Consider the following 10,063-nt stretch of genomic DNA (forward strand, 5'->3'; position numbering starts at 1 on the left):
ACCTGATTTGTATCTAGCCTAATGTCAGAATGGTTTGAAATACGAAACAAAACTTAACACTTTGTTATAAAATAATATGACAGTTAAACTTTAAAATTTTGTATCTTATACATCATTATAACTAATGATTACAAGTATATACAGCAATAAAATAATAAACATGTTTTAATAAGAATACAAAAAATGTAACGCCCGATTACTTCAAAACGAACCATCATATTTTAAGTCGGCTACAGAACATTAAAAAAACTACGTATTTGGGACTGAGCACTTACCTGTTTATCTAAGCCTAGTATTTTTATAGGTTCCAAATTAGTATCAAATACTAAATGCTTTGTAGAGATATTGATTGGTGATTGCATTTTTCCTTGATAGCAAGCTGACCAAATGTCACTGGTAATAGCCATGAGCGCCGTCTGCCCCCAGTTACTTGGACCTTGATGAGAAGAGAAAAAGAATATTAATAAATGATTACTCTGATACGAAAGACAGACATTGCAACTGTTTGTAAATATCTGTTAAATATGACAGTTTTATAAGATATATTTCCTTCATGAACTTTAAAAAACCAAGAATGATAGGGGAAGCAGGTTTATAGTTCATTTTTATGAAGCTCTTTTCATCGTCTTGCCACAAACGTATTCATACTGTGATAAAACATAGTTTCAAGTAGTAATCATTGGTTGTTGAAAAACTAAAATAACAGTGGATTGTCAGTATTGTATATATACATGCATGTGTGAAGTTATTTGAGGGAAAATATAGAAAATATAAAGCCCGGAAGACTTTATTAATACAAAAGACAAATTGAGTAGTAATTATAGATCTTAAAAAATTTACTTAATTTTTAAGGAGTGAGTAAGTAAAATTCACGGATGTATGGAAATTTAATATTAAAGTGGATAAAATAACGGTTAGCTGAGTGAAGTATGCTGAAATGTAAGTAATAATATTCGGGGAAAATTAAGTCAGTTTATCGACTTACCATGGGATTGCTAAAAAATAATTCTCGTATCGCACATAAATTCGCTTTGACCTATCAATAAATTGGGACAGGTATGCAACTTTAATAATTTTCTCTAAATCAGCGTAACGTTTCAGGACAGTAGTTTTGATCACAATATAGCACTTCAACGTTTTTTATTTTCAAAGTAGCATTTTCTTCGACGTACTTACTTATTTACGCCTGTTACCTCTCGTCGAGGAGCATGGACCGCTCACCAGCTTTCTCCACCCAACTCTGTACTCGATAAAACTCTCCACTTCTTTCCAGCCGCTATTCATCTTTTTTATGTCTGCTCCTGATTCTCCACACAGTTCATTCTTTGACATCTCTCTTTTTCGCTTCCCTTCAGGTTTTCAAGTTAGTACTTGCCTCGTGATACTGTTTGATGATTTCTCCACTATGTCCTATCCACTCCCAGTGTCTTTCCCTAATTTCCTTCTCAGCTGGAAGTTGGTTTGTTCTTTCCCACAGTAGGCTGTTGCTGATCGTATCCAGCCAACAGATATTGAGTATATTACGTAGACAATTGATTATAGATACTTGTACCTTTCTGATGATGGTTGTGGTAGTTCTTTATTCAGCGAAATATTTATTTATTTTCGGTATGACATTTGACTGGTTTTATGCTTAATGTAATATTTTAGTCGGAGCAATAATGGGTTTATTTCTTATAGCGTATCATTGTCTCAGATCAATATGTTTCTAAATAATTAGGTGTGAATTTTGTTTAGTATGACAGGTGTAATATTTCGTTTAACGTGACAGCCATATTCTCTGTGTTATCCTATGCAAATTTCGAATTTGTTTTACAGTAAACCTGTGTAGCCGTTCATTTGTATGATGTTTATTAACTAAGCACCAAGGATGTTTAAAGTCAGTGATTAAATGTATTTGCGTGGTTCAGTGCAATTCTGTTTTCGGAGAGTCAATCAAACTTCATTATTGGTCTTGTGTTATCGTTTTCCCTCGTTAGAATTACAACGGTTCTCGATTCTAAGCAGAAGCAGCAGGACCGTGAATGTTACAGCGTTCTAACTGCCACTGCTTTAGAAATGCTTATTGTTGCATTTGTGATTAGTCATCTTGGTATATCTGCATCCTAGTGTTGACTTTCATGCAAGGACCCGAAAACAGGATCTCTCGCTTCAAATGCCCAACGTGTTATCCACCAGGCTTCTCGGTCGAGAAAACCTTACAAATTAAATAAAATCTAAATCCGTTGCGCAAAAGTATGACAGAATGACTAAACTGCTGCAACCAGCACAGGATGTACATAGGCCGACAAAGACTGATCAATATTTAGTCAAGAATTTCAGAAAATGGACACGTAATACCTTATAAAATCATATAGTGTTACAGAGGCTTTCTAAGCTTTAGTTTAGTCCTCTATTACCGTAGATATTACATAAATAATGTGTTAGTTCACATGCATAAGTGGAAGATTTGGTAAAGAGCGATTTCTCCCATTGACCAGCTTGTTGGTTTACAAGGAACGTTTTGCTTTTTGTCTCCTATTAATCACTAAATACATTTTGCTCAGATAAACCTTGATAACACATATCATCGAATATGAAATGTTTTCCAAGGTACGATTTTGAAAAGGTCCTTTCATTTTTTTGATAAATATCATTTCAATAGTTGAAATCATGAGTAAATTGAAAGTACACCACCATGGAAAACCTGGAAGCACTGAACGGCCGTTTCGTCCTAGTATGGGACTCCTCAGCAGTGCACATCCACGATCCCGCCTCCCGCGACATTCGAACCCTGGACCCATCAGTCTCGCGCATGAACGCTTAACCATTAGACCACTGAGCCGGCTGGCATCCAACGTTGTTAATGTCTAACTTCAACCAATCCACGAAATTGCACCACCGTACACCATTGTCTTCAGTTAGTTGATGTCTCACAACAGACCTGGTTGAACTCCACTGGCAGCGGCTTCTCACTAGAACCCCAGTAAATGCCTCTTGAAGACTGATAGGTCCTGGGTTCGAATGTCGAGGGAGGCGGGATCGTGGATGCGCACTGCTGAGTAGTCCCATACTACGACAAAACGGCCGCCCAGTGCTTCCAGGTTTTCCATGGTGGTCTAGCTTCAATTGGCTCATGATTTTAACTATTGAAATGTCTAAAAATCTACACAAAACCCCTTTTGAAAATATCATTTCTTTTCAAAGAAATCGGATCAACATACCATCAAGTGTAAGCATTCGGCACAAGTTAACTTTGGTCACTTTATGTTTGCAGTCGACGGAATTTTTTCATAAATAATGACTGAGTTCGTTATAAGCAACTGCGATAGTAGATCCTGAGTATATAATTTGCAATGGTTTTGGTGCTATTTTTGGTACAGTATCGTAAGACCCTTAAAACTATTTCTATTTGTTCGTCCGCCACAATGAATTCGTTTCAAATCTGTATGTTGTAAATGCGCACAACGTTTCAAACTTTGCCTCGCATCAATATTGTGCCTTGTAACTATGTTTGTTGAACAGCAATCTCAAGACGAACACATATTACTCTAGGGTAAGTTTCTCTCCTTAGCAAATCTAACCGATTCAATCAAAAACCACAAAAACATTATGCTCATTGGCTTAACAGCATTCTTATAATATCACGATGAAAACAGCATCCGAGTTGAATAATTAGTAATAAGGTTAGTCAAATTCACATATCGAAATTAATGTACAAGTTCTCATTTATAACGTTTTGACGCTGTTAAGTTCAAACTCATTTTTCATTGTGTCAAGTGTAAGAATAAGCAAACCTCAATTTTGGTTATCATATTATTATTATTATTATCAGCATAGGGGTTGTGGGGATTATTAAGTTTTTGATTAAGATCATGAACTACTGCTGGAAACCTGGAAGCCCTCGCTTTCCCTCCTCTATCACTTTACAACCTGATTATCATTGTGTGGCGCATATATACTTCGATGTCCCATTGAACCAACTTTAATTAATTAATTAATGAGATAGCAGTGATGACTTGGTTTATTTAAAAATAATCATTTGATTATAAATTTAGGTTGAAAAAATTCTAGCTTATCAGATGCTTTAACAAGTTATATAATTTGTATTTTTTCAGTATCATTTACCTGTTAACAGTTATTCATTATGCTTAAATTATTATTCTGTTTCAACTTATCATTATGATTTCCACTGAGAATGCACAAACTAAATAAAATTAATTACCTTTTTGAATCATAATCATTATTATTATGAAAAAAGAGGAAAAAGCCAGGAATCCGCTTAACGTACAGATGTTATCGATACAATTAAAATTGAACAGTTGAGTTCATAATTCAATTGATGCTAGGCCGTCATGGAAAACCTGTAAACACTAAACGGTCGTTTCGTCCCATTGTGGGACTCCGCAGCAGTGCGCATCCGCGAGCCCGCTCGCGGAATTTGAACCCAGGGCCTTCAGTATCGCGCGCGAACGCTTAAACTGTAGACCAATGAGCCAGTATCCAATGGTGTTAGTGTCTAACACCAACCAATACACGAAATTGCACGACCATCTTCCATTGTACTGAAGTAGATACCTGTCTTTACCCGACATGGACTAGCTCCACTGGTCATGGCTTCTCACTAGAACTCCGAGAATTCTTTCAGGAAGTTAGTCACTAGTGAGCGCATGTTGATTATCAGTATAGGGGCTGTCTATTGTCACGGTAAACTGACGTTATATAAATAGATAGCTGGTTAATAAAACATCAACCTGTGTAAGAATTATATCTATAAATTTAAGTAAGGCGCTAAAACTTCGAGGATACTTTTGGTAGTTAGATCTTAGGCACTATATATATACAGCTAAAAAAAATCATTAATTAGACAAAATTCTTGGACATATGATAAAATACCTCCTATTACACCTTCTTTGTAATGCCACCATGTATCCCAGGTAGAATCCCATGAACTTTCTTGCCACAGAGCATCAAGTGACTCTTAAAATATTTAGAAAAAAATAATTGATTGATTATTGAATTTTCGAGCTAATAGTGCTGACATTTTTATCTCTTATAAATATAAGGTTGTTGAAAAAGAGGACACAACTGAATGAACTCGAGAAATATTTCTTACATGTATTTCATGTAGAGGACTAATTTTGAAAAAAAGTTTAGAATAATGCTCTTATTTCGGTTAATCATATCTCACATTATTAAGTGATATTTTCTATGTATAATTTACTATCTTTAAAAATGAAAAGGGACTACTTGAAGTTTTATTTCTTCAGAATTTGAAAACTTAGAATCAGAAAAAACTGGTGAATCATAGATAATCCTCACGGAGTAATTTTCTTCTGTTGCCTTAGGCACTTAGAACGTTTGACAATTATCCATAAATGAAGCACTTGCTTTCTGTTTATTAATCCCCCAAATGGATCGAATGAACATGTGACCATGAAATCACTACCAGCATATGTTTTCCCAAATTTTTTAACGCTCACCATAAACACATAGCTACATTTCAATTATACAGGTTAAAATCACTCGATCTTTCCAAAGAAATATATCTAAATAAGAGGGTGGTAATGTGGCTGGAAGTTAGCATATTGTTTAATTAATGACTTATGGCGCAATTAGTGAGATCATTGACGGGAAAAAAGGAAGTTGTTGCGCGTCAATAAACGTTTCCACACTCAGAATAAACTATCATTGTTAAGATACTACTCAGAAAACAGAAAGTTGTTATATCTGGGAAATGTATTGACGGGAGAGTTGACAAAAATAGATTAGACCGTTTTGATGAAGGGTGCTTGAAATATTTCGCAGGAAATACAATTCCCCAGAAGCTTACACCAAAGACGTTGAAATAACTGGCTTTATCGTTCAGTTGAACAGATATTAAACTTAGTCCTTTCTACTTACCGACATCACATAATTTTTGGCCTTAAAGAAATTTAATAACATTAATTTCTCATGTTGCCTCCTGTGGCATTTATCAAGTGACTGAATAATTGTTCAGCGTATGTTTCTAAATTTCAACAATCAAAAAATTGCACATACTTTTAAACAGCATTTACTGTTTTATGTATTTGTTTTAACTCTAAAACTACTGTTAAAAGAAACATTAACAATAGACGACAAAAATGAACTACAGACAAACAACAAGTAATATTTAGACTTTTACAAATCACTAAGCATAAGTTTGATCGAGCATTAAAAACAGACACCAAAGAATATGACTAGAAACATAGCACACGTTTTTAAGTAACCAAAGAAATGATTATCAAAGGGTTAAGGTACCGCTTTTGTCAAAACGTTTCACTTAAATACTAATACGACTTTATTGCAAGTCACAATCCAAGTATATAGATGATGATGACTGTCAAGTCACGTAAGTTTCACGTTCAACTTGAAGTTCAGTATATTAGGCATGTTAAAAAATATATTTTAATTACTTCCTGAACTAACTTCTGTCTAGTGAATAAACAGAGTACTGAAATTAAAAATTAAACTCAAAAACCGTGAAACAGCGATTTACTTAATTAAACATCACACAAAATGTGTTGTGTCAAATTAAACGTAATGCATGACATTGAAGATCTAATAATAATGGTTCGAATTTGGACTATCCAAAAATACTTCTATGAGAAACTAACGAAATTATTAATGCTTTTGAGAAAATATTGGTCTGTAAAAAGTAATCTGATGTTGAAAGCGCTATGCAATACAATTAATAGAAATAAGAATTCGCGTTAGAAGAAAACATATAAAATCTCTTCAACAGTAAAATCCGACTAATAAATAAAAAAAAACAAGAAATCTGAAAAATCCCTAATAGGAGACGATACGAAAAACTGTCATAATAGAAGTATGTGGGCAGTATACCTATGACATCAGACAAAAAGCTTGAAATAACAGAAACAAACAGCAAACATATACCAAAAAACCACATACAATAAAAGATCAACAAAAAAAGAATTCCAGAAACAACACAGAAAAATATAAGATAGGCAGCTTAAATACGGACAGAACACACTAAGTATAAGACATCTTAAATTATTTTAGTCACGGTAAATGATCAACGATGATGTCGTTTAAAACAAAATTTAACACAAGATTCCTGACATTATTCAACTGAAGGAAGATGATTATCAAAAGGTTAATCAAACCTAAGTCTCTCGTCAAAAATACAATATTTGCCCAAATTTACGAATTTTGAAGATTGGCAGATTAATAACAAACTGAAAGTGGTAACAACTTTCACCACAAGGCTAGTTTAGTGTATAAGTCAGGTTCATTCGTCATAACGTCTAGGAATAGTTACAAAAAAACGATAAAAAGACAAAGACATCTGACGAAGTTACCTAACTACCAGTCGAAACATTTTCAGTCAATTCTACTAATGAGTCAATACACCAAATTGGCTATTAAACGACAAATGTTTTCTTGTACTCGTCTTATGTACAACGTGATCAATTTATTCACGATAAACTATTTTACTTGATCATTACATTGGAATTAGGCCTCCTTCTGTGTGAAAGGTCGTCTACTAGTAATATTATGGTAATTACATTACTATTGATCATTCACAGATGACCTAATGCCGAAACATACTTCTCCAAATTACCAGTAAATATTGAAATTGCCCTTAGTTCTAAACCTACAAATGTATGAGCAACTATACAATTTTTGAATTATTTTTCCGGTTGGCGTTTTTATAGCGAGTCAGTTTTCTACGGGATGGGGTCGCTAACTCCATGCTCAACCGTCCTTCTTTACCCGAGCTTGGGACCGGCAGTAACTCTGGGAGAGCTACAGGTGGACTTTCAACTAATATCAAAGTCAGAATCTTCAATACGAGCGTCAAGACAGTTCTACTGTACGGAGCTGGAACTTTTAGAACTACTACAACCATTATCAAGAAGGTACGAGCGTTTATAAATAGTTGTCTGTGAGAGAGAACAAACCAGCTTCCAACCAAAGAGGAAATTAGGAAAGGACGATGGAAATGGATAGGACATACATTACGCAAATCATCAAACTGCATCGCGAGGCAAGCCCCAACTTGGAACCCTGGAGGGAAGCGGAAAAGAAGAAGGCCAAGGAACACTTTACGTCGGAAAATAGAAGCAGATATGAAAACGATGAATAACAACCAGAAAGGATTGCCCGGAACAGGGTTGGATGGTGAGTGTCGGTGGGCGGCCTATGCTCCTCCACGAGGAGTAACAGGTGTAAGTAATTAAGTAAGCAAAGTATACAATTTTGATCTTAATGTCATTTTTGGTTTCGGATTATATACAGGCAAATGCAAGACAATATGAATAAAATTCTATTCATGTTTAGATACTCAGACGGAATTAAAGATTCATCCCACCAAACAAAAGCTTCTACAATACACATAAGCCGCTGAGTGCAATAATAAACCAGTTCAGAATCCACTAAATGGGGCAAACACTTTTCTAAAATCAAGAAACGCATTCCTCAGTGAGTTTTAATTCTGTAAATGTTTCTAGACACTAAGTCCTGTCTCGTGATCCCGTAACACAACTGCATGTCTATAATAAAGCCTCAAATCAATTTTTAAGTTGGGCAGCAAACCGCAAAGAGAATGGTTTTGGAGCCTGGACATGAAAGGAAAAGACTTGTATTCGTTTGAGAAGCGATTTGAAATACACCTTCTAACGCTTCATACTTAACATCGAACCACTGTAAACTGCCTACTTAAAATTCGGCCATACACAAAACGTGCACTCATTGATTACGCGTTTAGCTTACCAATTTATGATGTTGTCGACATGCAAAATATACATAAAATATAATAGATTTGAGATAATAGTCTACTTAGCATAACAGTAAAGGAAGAAGCTCCCGTATAAGTCTGAAAATCAACCTAACTAAAGTTTTGGGTGGCAATTAACCGGAACAGAACTGTTAATACTTCTTATCTTTGTTAAGTAACTCAAATAAAACTTCCTATTTGAATGGAACAAAATATTCACCCGTGTTTATCAGTTTTTGGACTCATACAAAGGAGTTGATAATATATAAGCTTACCCATCTTAATAGATCAACCGGTCTTTCAAAAACTACGGTCAACACGGTTTATTCGAATGTACCGGTATACACAAAAGATTGTGTAATTTTATTCTATGCAGAGTCAAAAGACGTCATAAATATGCTATCTGAATCGAACGTTTGAGAAAAATAGTGATTAGGTCATCTTTCGCTTCAAAAACCACAGTGCTTTAAGATCTTCAGCTACTTTAGATGGTCAAATAGTTAGCTCAAGTCAGTAAACCAAACAACAGCCAGCCAAATATTTTAGAGTTCTAAATAAGATATTGGAATGTACACCGATGTTAATTAGTTGTATGTATTTTTCTGAATGATTGTTCAGTTGGTCTCCATTCCAACTAACGTATGATCGTAGTCCTTTAAGTGCAAAGAGTCGAAAAAGCTTAAGGTTCCTCGAGTTGGCACGCTATGGGCAAGAAAGATACTAAACAGTAAACTTGGACAAGAGAAAAACAGACGAAACAAATTCGACACTACGCCTTAAGCATGCAGGTATCAAACAAAGGCCTATACAATTTCATGGACTAGTCTAGGAGAACAATAAATCCACTCTCCTACTTATGTTGTAAATCGTAGCAATAATACAGCACTTAAAGAATTAAAACAACTTACTGGTTATTGTGAAGGAAATAATACCAAAAACTGTCAAGATTCCAAAAATCATTCCCACAGACCAGGTGGGCGCATCTGTTTACTATGGTGAATTTTCATTATGACGAAGCTATAGTCTGAATGAAGTGCGCAGTATTAAGTAACGTACTTAAGTTCTCAACACATAAGGTCGTATAATATCGTGTTCAATGTCCAAAACATGAGAAGGTCGCGTTTCAATATTCATTCATTTGTAATACGTTCAACGCGAATCTCTTACCTACAATAATTAGTTAATGTTCGTTATCAGGTTTCGTCAATCGAACGGATGTTAATATATGGTATCGACGAGCTACCCAGTTTGCTGTTGAAGTTTAAAAATTAAACAGCCACGTAGCTAACCTGTAAGTTTTACTTTCATTTGAATAATACC

The 10,063-nt window shown here is 34.9% G+C and overlaps 1 protein-coding gene across 2 annotated transcripts in view; it reads right to left on the reverse strand.

Annotated features, from left to right (window-relative positions):
• The window catches only part of CA10_2 (Carbonic anhydrase- protein 10), a 36,945-nt gene extending 27,136 nt beyond the window's left edge, over positions 1-9,809 (reverse strand). Inside the window, exons 1-3 of one of the 2 annotated variants that reach the window (XM_051216042.1) lie at positions 9,652-9,809; positions 4,876-4,959; positions 276-436 (exon numbers count right to left, since the gene is read on the reverse strand). In XM_051216042.1, the coding sequence (XP_051066595.1) occupies positions 276-436; positions 4,876-4,959; positions 9,652-9,703 (297 nt within the window). In that variant the 5' untranslated portion in view covers positions 9,704-9,809. The remainder of the gene's footprint in view (positions 1-275; positions 437-4,875; positions 4,960-9,651) is intronic. The other variant, XM_051216043.1, reaches the window with a different exon arrangement.
• Between the last annotated feature and the right edge of the window lie 254 nt (positions 9,810-10,063).

This window comes from Schistosoma haematobium, chromosome 4, assembly GCF_000699445.3.
Source record: "Schistosoma haematobium chromosome 4, whole genome shotgun sequence".
NCBI classification, from domain to species: domain Eukaryota; kingdom Metazoa; phylum Platyhelminthes; class Trematoda; order Strigeidida; family Schistosomatidae; genus Schistosoma; species Schistosoma haematobium.